The sequence below is a fragment of the Bombus pyrosoma genome, linkage group LG14 (assembly GCF_014825855.1).
Source record: "Bombus pyrosoma isolate SC7728 linkage group LG14, ASM1482585v1, whole genome shotgun sequence".
Classification (NCBI taxonomy): Eukaryota; Metazoa; Arthropoda; class Insecta; order Hymenoptera; family Apidae; genus Bombus; species Bombus pyrosoma.
This window is the reverse complement of record NC_057783.1, coordinates 8607112-8621138: the sequence shown is the minus strand read 5'-3', so window position 1 is coordinate 8621138 and position 14027 is coordinate 8607112. Positions and strand designations below refer to the sequence as shown.

General features: G+C 33.5%; 4 protein-coding genes across 8 annotated transcripts in view; 2 read left to right on the top strand and 2 right to left on the bottom strand.

Moving 5' to 3' along the window:
• The window catches only part of LOC122574673, a 5612-nt gene extending 2881 nt beyond the window's left edge, over nt 1–2731 (top strand). For all 3 annotated transcript variants that reach the window (XM_043742550.1, XM_043742551.1, XM_043742549.1), the window contains exon 4: nt 1230–2731. In XM_043742550.1, coding sequence (XP_043598485.1) covers nt 1230–1457 — 228 coding nt within the window. In that variant the 3' untranslated portion in view covers nt 1458–2731. The remainder of the gene's footprint in view (nt 1–1229) is intronic.
• Nucleotides 1–11556, bottom strand: part of LOC122574671 (adenylosuccinate lyase) — a 24145-nt gene extending 12589 nt beyond the window's left edge. Inside the window, exon 1 of the mRNA XM_043742540.1 lies at nt 11268–11556. Coding sequence (XP_043598475.1) covers nt 11268–11423 — 156 coding nt within the window. The 5' untranslated portion in view covers nt 11424–11556. The remainder of the gene's footprint in view (nt 1–11267) is intronic.
• Nucleotides 2885–8056, top strand: LOC122574668. Of its 3 annotated transcripts, XM_043742535.1 has the most exons (16): nt 2885–3068; nt 3142–3272; nt 3396–3566; nt 3685–3839; nt 3910–4009; nt 4285–4494; nt 4671–4849; nt 4999–5153; nt 5516–5645; nt 5747–6415; nt 7039–7128; nt 7235–7307; nt 7421–7495; nt 7579–7677; nt 7774–7848; nt 7917–8056. In XM_043742535.1, exons 1-16 carry the CDS (start codon nt 3056–3058, stop codon nt 7992–7994), a joined length of 2403 nt encoding a protein of 800 aa, XP_043598470.1. In that variant the 5' UTR covers nt 2885–3055; the 3' UTR covers nt 7995–8056. The 3 variants fall into 3 exon arrangements, with proteins under 3 accessions (XP_043598470.1, XP_043598469.1, XP_043598471.1); XM_043742534.1 differs by having other exon boundaries at nt 7774–8002; XM_043742536.1 differs by lacking the exon at nt 7039–7128 and having other exon boundaries at nt 7774–8002.
• LOC122574670 lies at nt 9469–14027 on the bottom strand. Its single transcript, XM_043742539.1, has 4 exons — nt 13593–14027; nt 12654–13147; nt 12323–12529; nt 9469–10709 (listed from the first exon to the last, which is right to left on the bottom strand). Exons 1-4 carry the CDS (start codon nt 13723–13725, stop codon nt 9486–9488), a joined length of 2058 nt encoding a protein of 685 aa, XP_043598474.1. The 5' UTR covers nt 13726–14027; the 3' UTR covers nt 9469–9485.

Here is a 14027-nt window from a genome sequence, read left to right as displayed (position 1 = left end):
AAACGTCCTTCGTGTCTCCAGAATACTCTTCGTCCTCGCTTGCAAAATTATTCGCACGTTTTAGTGCGAATAATCGTTTAATCAACATCAATTGTTTAATCAACAATCATAATCTCTAATAGTAATTTATGAATGAGATATCTATTTTAACAAGTTGGATGTTGAGACAATTTTTCAAACAGTACAATAGCTTATTTTTAAAAGTATCGCGTTCATGATTATTATTTGTGAATACATTAAAAACTTCCTCCCATCAAAAAGGACAAGATATTTGTACTATTTTCATAACGAGATCGTTAAATATCCAACGCAAAGTAACCAAGATTCGCTTATTTTTCATAGCTCATAAATGATAATGAGACAACAAGCGGCCTCTAATATCTATATCGATCTACCTTCGATATTATCTGTAAATTGTAATTTTCTGGGGCACTAGAAATCTATCCAAGAGACACAAAGCTAATTTAATTTTAATACTTAGGTTATTACAATCTACGACCGTTTCTTTCGTACTAGTCTGTCAAGTATTAAAAATATATCACGATACCGAGCTTCGACTATTTTCGAGCTGACTAAACTGTTCGAAACTATGCATGTGTTCCGTTCTAGTTTGATTAAAATTCATAACTTATCAACGTCCAAGTCCCCGTACTGTTTATCGATTACCTACTTTACAACGTCTATGTTCACGAAACGATCGGAACTTATAGTATCTAGGACTGGTCGCTTCGAGAAATACGATAATTAGTGTCGTTCGTGTCTCACAACTGTGATAACACGTAGAATAATTGCGAGGTTCGGCGCAAAAGTGAACGACTCTGTGACCTCCTTTGAACGATGCAAGGAATTTTAGAAATAGGATAATTCGTTTCAAGTTTCGAACGTGTGCTCGGCGTAATCCGCAGAAAATTCTATTTCTAGGCAATTTATTTGTAAACTGAAATTTTTTCTCTAAATATCGTATTACATGACAGGACGCGTTTTTTACGTGGCAAGACCAATGAAATATTTAAGAAATAACTGAAATTAATGTCTCATAAATCGACGAGTTTGTCATACTAACTTTTTTCTTCAAATTACTCTTTGAATATTTATAAAGACACTATGCTTGAAGTTACGAACTGCGCACGTTCTCTATGTTTATGATTATTATCCTTGAAAAATGGAAGTAAAAGTAGATCGTCGATCTCGATACATTTTTGAGTAACATCGATCTGCTCTGATTGCAGTTGATATTGTTCTCCTCAGTCGGTGGGCTCCTGCACATCGTCGCTGGAAGCATAATTGTCTATAATTGGAGAAAGATTCTCGGCCCTTACTACAACAACAACGAATTCTATCCCAGCAAACAGTACATGGATATGTTCATATCAGGCGCAGTGTTCACATTTGTCAATGCTGCGGTTTTCTTCTTGGAAATATTCTTCATTATTTACTCGTCAAAAAGCATAGAGTGAAAAGGAAAGATACGGCGTAGCGGTCTTTAGATTAGGAGAACAAGTATGAAACATTCGTGAGAATTATACTTACAAATGCCTGTTTGATGTAACTAGGAGGATAAGTTGTCAGTAAGTCAGAAAAAATATGAATATTTAATGTTATGTAAATTTTGGAAAAATGTCTTTTCTATGGAGGAAAAAGAGATTGCTGATGTTAAATATGTCACGTATTTTACAAAATGGCTTATCACAAGAGGTGATGAAAGAAAAGAAACAAAAGAATCGAAAAGAGACGGTTTCCCACCGAATGTGTTCTACATCATATACCGAAAAATGAAAAATGTAAAAATAATGTACACTGATATAACGCCCAAAAATAATTCACGAGCCAAATATTCAAAGATTAGTTGTAAGTTCTGATTCCGTCCAATCGTTTTAACGACGATCTAGTTTAGATGTTACTTGATTATATGAGTAGGTTAGAAGAGTAGACATTTATAGGAAATGTACAAATCAAATAATGCAGTGAATTATATACTGTAGAAGATAGCTTTAACCGATAGACCAGAATAATATTTTGGATTAATAGTTTCATAAAGTTCTTAGCTTTAGCTTTTCCTTTTGGCAACGTAGCAAATTTAGCAATTAACAAAGATTAATCTCCAAAGATTTTCTACATATATGGTATATTTTATGATATATACGGTATATTTTTCATATTTTTAAGAAATCATAAAGATCCATTAAACAATATATATACATACACATATATTAAATATTATTTATAATCGAAAGTTTGGATAACTAGAGTAGTATTCTTATACGTATGTATAGTATAATATATGTATAATAATATAATCTGTAATCTCTATTTCTTATTTGTTGGTATCATACATTTTATATATGCTACAAATCTCAGAATTGCCATGAATATTTTTAGATAATTAGTGACAAAAATTATACTTTTTATATTAATAATTGTAACTATGATAAGACCAAAAATTACATTTTCATGATAAGACCAAAAATACATTTATCAATTTATAAGTCTATTATATAGATTTGACAAAAATTGACGTGTCTTTATCAAAATACATTCCGTCCAATTTTAATACTAATCGAAATCTTGTAATACAAGATGTTCGCGAATTAATATTTCATATCGATAATCCTTTGTAATATAATTTTATAAGCCAAATGTAAAACTTATTATAAAAGAGAACGAAAGTATATAAAAAGATGTATTATAATGTACGCCATATAATACATGTACAAAATAAGCGTTGGTAGAATAACGTGTTTTATTCTTCAATTTTCAGTTCCAAGTCCCATATCCATTGCTTCAATAATAGCGGATTACTATCCGAATTACTTTCACTACACGACGCGTTTTAATCAACAATACGAACAACAATCTCCCTGTTGCCTAATTGACACGACAAGATCACCACACTCTCCTGAATATCGTTGCAGAAGAAAATTTGCAAATCTATCGATACGCGACGTTTCGATATAACATAACATATATCATGACAATAAACAAAATGTAAAAAGCGATGATAAAGGTTCGCCCGATGACAGGAAGCTGATATAAAACTTCCTAAAGTCAAACGATCATGGAGCATGAAGGTTTAAATTATCTTCCAACCATCCTCCTTCTACGTGTTTTATTCCTCCTTGCAACGCGAAATCTTTTTTCCAGACTCGAATAATTTGTGTAAAAGTGTATACTCCTCGGAGAGCAAGTCAAATTCTAAATTGGAAACGAAGAAATTAAACAGAATCAGCACGTGCGTTCGATTAGTAATAAGACCTCTCAGAATATTCCAATTTGTGAGTATTAATTACAAACATGATATTACGATACACTACTCTAGCTGATATTACACTCGAGGATATTGCATTGAAATTAATTGAATGAAAGTGGTAATTAAACGAGACTTTTTGATTAATTAGCTAGTGGTACTACTGATCTTTGTACTTATCATTTACACGATATCACTGGGTGATTCTACTTTACCATCTATAACGTGTATTTTACTGATCGTGCTTGCTGGAGTGTACGTTTTCGTCTTGTCGATCGATCTAATTAGTCAGTTCATCGGAGGAGAATTGAACACGACGCCGGTAATCACTTGTATGAAAAAATTTTCCACGAAAAATTAACATTAATTTTTACATCGTATCTACCACAATAAAGGTATAAATGAATTTCGAAGAGAAACATAAAACATTTTTATTGCAGATGTTTCTTTTTTCCTTATTGGGCACGATATTCTTCGCAATCGCTGGAATCCTTCTATTGTTAAGTTACTCTTCACCATGGTACATAATAACAATCGCGTGTCTTTCTCTTTTCGCGTTCATCCTCTTCATAATCGAAGTCTCAGTGGTACTCGCGTAAGTCCCGAGTCAAATAAAATTTTCCAATTCCGATTTTCCTATCAGTGAACTATGTGTTCCATGTCAGATTTTGGAAACGTACCTGCAATCTCTGTCGGCAGTGCTGTTACGCGAAGCCGACTGAAGTATTGTTTCAGAAGGAAACCTGCGGCCCCTTATCCGCCGAAGTGAGTTGAAACATTGAACATAAAACTTTATAGAAGGATAGAAAAGTAGAAAGGTAGAAACTTTGCTTCTGCTGATTTCAGAGTTCAAGCAAGAACGATGCATTCCTAGATAAAATCTATTTAAATAAAATCTAATAAATAGTCATCTAAGACGAATTTTACAAATTATCTACCGGTTGATAGGTCAATTTCGTAATAGTATTATAATATTAATAGTAAGTAATCTATGTTCCTGGAGTGTAACGTTTCTTTTAAGGTATCTCTCTACAATCTAGACGGTCAAACATGACCTGATGACCAGCATCAGCAGCATCAAAGTACCTTACGGAGAGGAAGACGCAGTCGCTGATCACAGTCACAGAAAGGTTTCATTTGGACATCGACGACAATACGTCGATTGTCCTACAAGTGCACGGAGCTTATGCTATGTGGAAGCTGCTGATGTTCAAACGGATCATCAGCAAACATTGAGCAGACAGTGCCAAGTAATGATACAAATACGCGCTATAAAGCGCAGTAATTAAACTATAAAGATATTTTCACGATGTAAATTTAAATATAATAACATTTTCTTTAAACATATTTATCCCTTAATCTTGTTCGCAATTAGTTATTGTTGCGTCAAACTCGATTACTTTGCTAATTAAGAAGATTTAATCAGACTCAGCGAGAAGTAAAAGAGATGCCTGTGCAAACTGTGAGCAGATGCGAGCTATGCAATCGCGCAGTACAATTTTTCGCAAGCTCTTCAGCTGTGATGCAGCCTACGATTCAACAAGCACCTTGCGCACCTTGTCCTGCATTTCTACAGCTTCTTAGAGGAACAACGTGTTGTACAGGGTTGGTATCATTATGCTGCATTCATAAATGATTGGCACAATTGACGTTACCAAAGAAACTCCCACGAAATTTCATACTACGTATATGTAGAAATATTATTTCTTCGATGAACGAATGAAATATATTTTAATAATTTTTGTGGTGATTAGTTGTAGATGTGTCACGGGTATAATTCAAGTATCGCAGCAAAGCCAACAGCAGCAAACGCAGCGGGTAGAGCAATCGAAGCAAGATAAGGAAATGATAAAAGAACAAACGGACAGGGTGCAATCGGCGGAGAAGAAATCCTACAATATGTTGACGAGTGAGAAAGCTCGCCTAAATCAGGTTGCGAGTACAGGAGTTAATTTGACAGCAAACGCGTGATTTTTCTTAGTTCTAACAGTATAATCATCTTCCAATATTATAAAACGTTTTAAATTATGGTAAATATACGGATAAAACGTAGAAAAGTGATTATTTCTTCGGTAATCGAGAACAAACGAGAACAACGCAACGTTCTATTGTGCCACAGAAAATGCTTCGGCTATATATTGGATGTAGAAAAAATTCCACGTATTTCCTTTCAGTTTTATACTCCCCTTTCTTATCTTTCTTACATCGGCGTATCTATAGTGCTGCTATTTAATTTCTTAAATTAATCACTAGACGTTCCCTTTTTCGAAGGCACCCAACACGAAGCGCAAGATCCGGATTTAAGAGGAGTCTCGGAAACGAAAATCACGAAATTCACTCTTGGTTCTTACTGCGTAATGCCGAAAACTCACATATCGTGCCAAACTGCCTCCAAAACGGCGTAAGCATATTTTATGTAAATACCTTCGCCATGAAAGAAACACAAACTTCTTTTAACTTGAATTATTATTTCATCGACTTAGTATATGTATGTGTTAACAGGAAGAAAGGTGAATCAGAAGAAGTGAAGAAGGTAAGGGTAAATGCAGTGAAAAAGGAGGAGGCGAAGAAAAAGAAAAATGAGAAAGATGAGAAGAAGAAAGTGAAACCAACGGGTAGGGCGAAAAAGTCGCAATCTCCACAGAGGACAAAGTTGAATAAAGATGTGGACCCTTCTACGGACAAACCAGAGAAATCATTCAAGGAAACAGATTTCATATCTAAAAACCCAACGGTATCCCCCACGTTAGAAATGTCAGATTCTCTTTTGGAAGCTACAGACAGTCAATTGGAAAATATCCATAAGTTGAATCCTGTAGAATCGAAGGTGTTAATTCCCCCAACATGCCAGGTAGCAGAAACGATAAATCGTTTGCAAGAAATCGAGAATCAATCGAGAACGAAACCAGAGAATCCATCGATAATTAAAGGTAATAAAGAAGACGATAAACAACGGAAAATTGATGCTGATCAGGAAGATAAAAGGAAGAGTACTCTTACTGAAGATTCGATCAGCATGGACGAAGTGTTAAACTATACAGTATGTCTGAGATCGAAAGAAAATGTAAAAAAGACTAAAGTTTCTGATGATCAATTGAAGAAGGATAAATCAACTATAGAACAGGCATTGGAAACTGACTCGGAATCTCAATCTCAAGCGGAAACACAGACGTAAGAAATACTTCCATTTGGATTAAATAGTAATATTGCTAGATATTTTGTTTCTCTTTCGTTTTTAAGTAACGATTAGATAATAGGTTTCTACTTGGAAAGAATGTGATAAGGAATGAAATTCTGTGAAATGCGAATAACAAGTAGAAGAGCAAAGGTTTTGAATTTTATTCTGCATTTTAGATACGAATAAATTATTTTTATTTGTTATCTTTGCATTAAGGAATTATTCTATCGTAGACCTTTAAAAAAATTAATTTCATCTTGTGTTTCAAACATGAATAAATATACAAGTCAAGTGTAGACGTAGTAGCTCTTCTGCAGATTCTGTTTAACAAAAATACCAAAAAGACGCATCTTACAATAGCATACAATAAGCTTTAACATCTTTACAAAATACTACCTTAATCTCAATTTTATCAGCACAGTGCAGGGAAATGCCATCAATCTGACTTTAAAGTGAAACGCGTTGCAAAATGCAACTGTGACCTGCATATTTCCTATCTTGTTTGACCGCAATACACAGCTGATAATACACCGGAAATTGTTTACATTTATTGCTTTAAACCTACTTCTCCTGCATAGCTCCATAAATAACCTTTCTTCGTACCTCTATTCCCTAGAACTCATACAGAAATGACCAATTCAGCTACCAGAATGAAAAGAATGTATGGGTTCCGAAAAAACAACAAAGTTGAACCTACTAAACTGTCGTAAGGAAATAACATATCATTTTAAATTCGCTTTTAAAGTAGATACACGATTGTTCTAGAAAAACCATGAATATATTTTTATTCGCATTTCAAACAATATTTTCAGATACACTGAGGTCAATATCCAAACTCCTGATTATTGTGGGAGTTCTAACCCCAGGAAGATAGAGACAGCAGAGGTAATCGTACGACAAATGAATTAGGAAAAATTCTAGAACAATTTTATTTACTACAAATACAAATCATATGTTAGTCTTTAATAGATAACGCAGCTTTATAAAATATTTCGTAGGAACTTGCCGAACAGAAACAGATCAATCCTGAACGAAAAGTTATAAATATTTGTCCAGTTTGCAACAAGACACAGGTTAATTCCTGAGACTTTAACATTAAATATATATGTATTTAATGACATGTTTTATTTTATTATTTGAGTTAACATTTTCACAGGTACCTGTATCGCCTAGTTCCTTACAGTATTATACTGCTCATAAAGACAAGCAAGAACGATTATACTGTGAATATTGCGCGACTCCAAATACGATAAAGGTAAAAATCAGAGGAATATTTTACATATTATGCATAGATAACATAATATCAATAATATATACAATATATATAAAAATATTGTTTTCAATGTCCTAGGGATTAAGTAAAGGTGAGCAAAAACGTTTAAAATGCACTGGATGTGGTGAGTATCTACGTACGAAGAGCAGTCAGGTAAGAAGTTCAGTTTTGTTGCATAGAACTTATTTAGTAATTTACGTTACGCTTATTTTCATTTTCAGAACACTCGAGATAAATCTGACAATTGTCCACAATGTGCTTCAATACCAACACCTGCACAATCAAGTGTGCTAGCATAATTTTCTTAAAAAAAAAAGAAAAAAAAGAGGAGAAAAAACGAATAAAATGTGTTTTTAGATGATTAAGGAAAAATATTCATGTACATAAATGAAGATTGTATGTCGAACGAATGAATAGGAAGCAGCAAACAGCATAGACATAAATAAGTTCACTCATTGAAATTTGTCTATATATTGTAAATAATCATTTTATTATTCCTAGACTAGCAGGGCGTAAACATTCTTAAACTTGTCGACAACTAAAATGTTATTAGCCATGTAAAATATTTGAAATATTCCAAAACATTATTTATTTCATTAAAAAAGTGTGAGATCGTTGATTACAAGAAAAAAGGTTTTTTAACAATGTTATACGGTCAGCGACAATTGTAAAATATTATAATGTATCATAAAACAGCATCATATCTATCTTAACATCATTTCTAGTGTTTAGAATAAATTGTAATTTTCGCTTGAAAATTATGCTTTTCTTTGAACATTCATTGTACAATTGCATCGCTGCGATATAAATCATTTAATTATATAAACGGGATACAATAAGCAATTATACAGAGATCGTTTAATCTCACATGAAGATGAAGATACAAAGAATCAAAGAGTTTAACAATTTGTTCAGCTTCGAAAAAAAAGGAGCATCACTACAAGTACGATTAGAAAATAAAATTATATAAAGGTTGATTTAGATTCTTAGAATTACAATAATAAGAAATAACGATTGCCATTAGTATAGATTATTCTTTGGTATAAAACGCGTTATTAGTATAATAGTAAATCTTGAAGTGATAATTAATCATTAAGAATTTCGGCTTATATAAAATACGAAATTTTCCATACTCCATGTTCTATATTTAAGATATAAGTTTAAAAATGAATAAGCATATATACTTAACAAACAAAACTGTGTCACACGATTCAGGACATAGATTATAAAAAAGGCGAATCACCAAACTTTCTTTTAAATACTGATTAGCAAAACCTTTCAATTCGGCCATAATACACGCATCATAATGTCATATAACAATCTTGAATGTTAAAAATTGTTAATTAATTTTGATCACAAATTTTTCCTCTTACAAATCTCTATTTACGAAGATTAGACGATTCTGTTTACGAAGACACAAATGAATCTATGAAACTCAAGATACTTTTATGAAATATTAGCATGAATTCAACTTATCTGCGTTTTCTTAACTTTATGTTACATCATAACGACACCCAACGTAGCAAAGACTACAAAATAATACTTCACAGTCATATAACTTCCTGATATGATACTCGATGATTTTTATAGTTAATCTCTTGGCATGATAAATCCTCAAAGTCTTCAAAATGCTCCACAAACTGTGGTTTATCTACTGCAAACATCGTGCCTTTCGGATATATGGCAGGATTCACAGCGTTTATTGGATTTTCATATACGAATTTCCCATCAGACTTCGATATAGGATTCAAAAAAGATTCGTAATTATACTGCTGCGAATTGTTGATCATCTAATGATTGTTCAAATACTTGCAATCGTTTACAATTTTGTTAGATACCCCTGAAATGTTTACAGATTCACGACGATATACTTCCAGAGGCAGAAGTTCGGGAGAGAACCAACTAAAATTCTGATTGATCATCATAGGTTTCACATCACCCAATGGAAATTGTTGTGAAAAATGTTCACGATTTGGTTCCTGAGGAAATGCAGTTAACTCTTGGACATTTTGTAAATCGGATAACAAATTTTGACTTGGAAATTGGTCGTAGGTTGTTCTATTAATTTGTTCTGCCGTATTAATCGCAAAATTTTGATAGCAATTACTGTACTGGTGACCATTTGCAAGCTGACGATTAGATTCGTTCAAAGGGTGAGAATGCAAAAAGTTATTCGATATGTGGCGAACATTAGTTTCTACAGGAATGTGTTCGCTTTTATAAACACTTCTATGCTCTTGTCTGACACATTTTTTACTATCACTTTCGTTTGAAATATTTAAGGCTTTAGAGAAATCTTTCACGAAACTATCCGTCGAGTTCCAGTCATTAACAGACTGCAAATCGTTCGAAGATGGCGTTGGTGAATTAAAACTACCGTTACCGTGAAACTGACAATTACAACAACACTCTAATCTATAATTGTTAATTAGATCAGAAGGAATATTCTTTAGATTTTTGGAAAAATCTGGAATACAACCTAAAGCATCGTTCGAACATCTTTGCAACTCGTTCCATTTCAGATTCTTCAAGCGTTTTCCTTTGTTTAAATACGTTAAATATGTACTAATCGCAGGAAGGACTGCTTTCGAGTGATCCGGTTGAGCGCAATTCTGCTTGGAATGTTCCTGCGATAAAGAATAATCTAAACTGTTCCTCAGATTTCCATTGATGTCACACGCTCCATTTGATTTGTACTTTTTCCTTGCAAGTTCCACCAACGAACAACAATTGGAACAAACCAAACTTTTTGATCGACATTTTTCAAGTTTGCATTGACTTGTTGGATTATCGAGACTTTTCAACGAATTGGATGACGCAGCTTTTATGGGTCTGCCTTTGTGAACCGACGTATCGATTGATTTTTGCATTCGTTGATTGTTTATTATGTTAGATCGTTTATTGACGGCCTTCTGTTTCGCACGAACTGCGACCTTTTTAGTTTTAACTGGCTCGATAAACGTTTCTGTTATTACTATATTGCCTTCTTCGTCACATGTTCCACTTTCTTCATACTATAGTTTGTTAATAATTCAAAGACTTAATTTAAACGAGAAATCGAGAATTTCTAGAGTAATTGAAATTTAACGAAGAGACGTCCTGTGTTTGCAAAATCACAATTTGATCAAGTTAGCACATTTGTGAAACGTACGATGAACTGTCGATAACCTTTACAAAGACATATTTTCGAAACTGCTTCAATTGTAAACATGGCGTTAGCAATAGGATGCAAGAACATAACAGAGAATAGAAAAATAATGAGCTATCTAAATTGATAGCAGAAAATAGTTAAATAATACTGCGATATAAATATTATTATGAATAATATTCCTGATTGCACGAAAATCATTTACGAATAGTTAACTCTAATGCCTAATGGCTACATGTTCGTATATTATTTTCTTAGGAAAATATAAATTCGTGATCTTGTTTTTGTCTTAACAAGTAAAGCAAATAAGGTATCTACACATGCAGCTGCCGGTAAAATCGGAGAAAAAAACTGATTATTTTTGCATGAGACTACGATACACAGAATAAACTGGTTATGATAATTTTGTTCGACAGTTACGAACCATCTCTGCCTTGGCCAAGTAAATCCATAGTTTCCGCCACGTGCTGAACTTATATTGATCGCTGAAGTTATAGCGCATTTCCTTCGAGGCGTATCTTATTGCCAAGGGACTGCGATAGTCACAATATTCACTATTTTCGATCGTTGACGCACTCATTTTCACTGTCTTTTTTATTCGTCCAGTTAGTAATGCGAGTCTCAGAAAATACTTCGTATAACAGGAGAACAAGGAAGCACACGATCAGCTGATTTACTGGGCACATTTATCGTTGTGCGCTGTGTATTTTCTTTACTGAACGCCAACGCTCACAGTGCCTCTCGTGGAGGAAATATGAACTATTTGATTTGAATGATCTTACTATAATTTGAAGTAATGTTTATTCATTTTGAATGTAATTTTAGTTTGAAAAAAGGAATTGTTCAAGATTTTTAGTACGGAAGATTTTTAGTACGGAAGTGTATAATTTGCACAAGAGTGTATAAAAATAATCGAATCTTGAGTAAACATTTGAATAAATAATTAATAGTACAATTAAATTAAATTCTTCTTTCTTGAATAAATGTAAATAAAATTGAAAAATCTATAGCTAACTATAAAAGAATTTATAAAAGATTGAATCACGCTTGGTTACCATGGTTATTATTCAATAAGCAGGGAATGATTGTCATTTTTTTCTTAAAAGCGGAAACTAAATTACAACACGATATAAATTGCAATAAAAGCTCGAATATTGCAAGGTTTTTGATTCTAGTAAATCACAGTGCCATTTGCAGAGACAACTTAACAAGGGAAAGTACCCACGTTCCATTTTCTCATGGGACCATAATTGACCGATGTCATTGTTCTTCTTGCGCGAAAGGAAAATCATATTGTTACTGATGACGATTTGCAAACACTGATCTCTCTTTGCCAAATTCTTATCGTTCTTTTAAACGTCTTATGCCAATAATCATTACTTAAACGTGACGATAGGTTTCCAAATTAATTAATATCTACATAGCTTTTTTTTAGCTTAATTACAGAAAGCTCATAAATTTAATAATTGTTATACGTACTACGTTAAAAGGTGCCATGTTCGCATTAGCCCATTCTATGTTGACCTCGCAATTTTTAAAAAGCATGGCCGATTCAGGCACCAATCTTCTTCTCGCCATGGCGGCACCTCGATGGGTTTTATACGAAACCAGAACATAGCAAACGAAGCCGTTGAAATTTCTATAAACGGCCACTTTATCGATTTCATCGGTCATCTCGTAAATTTTCTAAAAAAAAAAAAAAAAAAAAAAAGAAGAACAAAAATAGAAAGATAAAAGGATCCATCTCCGATAGAATAAAAAAATCAACAGAAAGGAAAGCATAATAAACCAGAGGACATTAATAACGAACCTTGATAATTGTTTTAGAATCGAGATTTCGAGGCAGCTGATTAATATAAAGCCGACAATTATTTGTGCTTGCGACCACACCGATTCTTTTCCCAGGATAAATTTCATGCTGATCTAATTCTTTAACAGCACGAGCTGCCTCTTCTTCGGTGGTGTACATAATAAAACAGTAACCCCTATTTATACCAGAAAATTCCATCATCAAGCGTAACTCATAAATCGTTCCTACAGTACTAAATATAGGAACAATTTCCGGTTCGTAATAATCTCGGGGGATACTGCCGACAAAAATCTCGCATTTCGGACCAGGAGGAGGTCCTGTCCAGCCAGGAGGTGGACCGAGCTTCCTCTGACCATTAACTTGTGTTAATGTCAACTGGGAATCGGCTACAAATTTTAATAATTTTAAATTGCTTTCCATTTGTCCCTCCCTCAAGTCTTGTACTTTGTTGTCGGTTCGTGACTGTATGGCCGGCCGTCGATTGTGTAAATATGCTAGATTTGATTAAAAACGATTATTATAATACTTTTTTAACAATGAGAATATTCTGATATGAAGTACGTGTGTGTTTGGTATGGAGAAAACATACTTACGTAACATTGAAAAACGTATTTTCTAAAAAAAATTATTAATGGAAAAAGAAGTAATTATACAATTGATTTGATATTTCTGGCCTCAGACGTTATATTTCCAGAACAAATGACAATTGCCAGGAGATGATATGACTTCCAACGATAATTTTATCTTTACAATAAATAAAAGAATAAAATAAAACACGACCATAATAAAATAGAATTCATCGCACTGGTTAATCTTTGGATATAAACGACTGAATTGAAATGAAATTATCAGACAGCCACAGCTGGTTATGTCATTACGGCGAACCAAAATATTTGAAAATCCTGTCGTTTTCCATAAATATCCTTCAATATCACTTACCCAACTGTTGTTTTATACCGTCTTCTATGTTGATTTTATTGAAGGACTCGTTTGATTGTTGAATCGTTGACACAGACACCATTGTTCCCTCTTTATTGATTTGAACGTCGTCGTTCCTACTATTAATTGACATTTGTTTTCCTTTGTTACTATTACCACTAATCCGTCATATTGTCGTTAAACCGTCATTTTGGCAAAAATTAATCCTATCTTTGATCATGACAAACACGGAGGAACAAATTTCGATCTGTTGAATATCTTTCTGAAACAGAAAATAGATACCGGCCAAAGTCGAGAGATCGATGATCAATAAACATACCACCACGGTTTAAAGAAGACTGATGCACGAACACGCGATGCACTAAACCACGGCTGTGCCATGGGCTATGGGTTAAGTGTATGAGATCAGATGGCGCTTATTTCGGACTGGTTGTC

Coding starts and splice junctions, on each gene's coding strand:
- LOC122574668 (XM_043742534.1), top strand. Junction 3,567..3,684: donor GAGAATTGAACACGACGCCG/GTAATCACTTGT, acceptor TTTTTATTGCAG/ATGTTTCTTTTTTCCTTATT. Junction 7,308..7,420: donor GGAAGATAGAGACAGCAGAG/GTAATCGTACGA, acceptor AATATTTCGTAG/GAACTTGCCGAACAGAAACA.
- LOC122574670 (XM_043742539.1), bottom strand. CDS start 13,725: ATGTCAATTAATAGTAGGAACGACGACGTTCAAATCAATAAAGAGGGA. Junction 13,148..13,592: donor CGGTATAAAACAACAGTTGG/GTAAGTGATATT, acceptor AATCAAATCTAG/CATATTTACACAATCGACGG. Junction 10,710..12,322: donor ACATGGCACCTTTTAACGTA/GTACGTATAACA, acceptor AACAAACTATAG/TATGAAGAAAGTGGAACATG.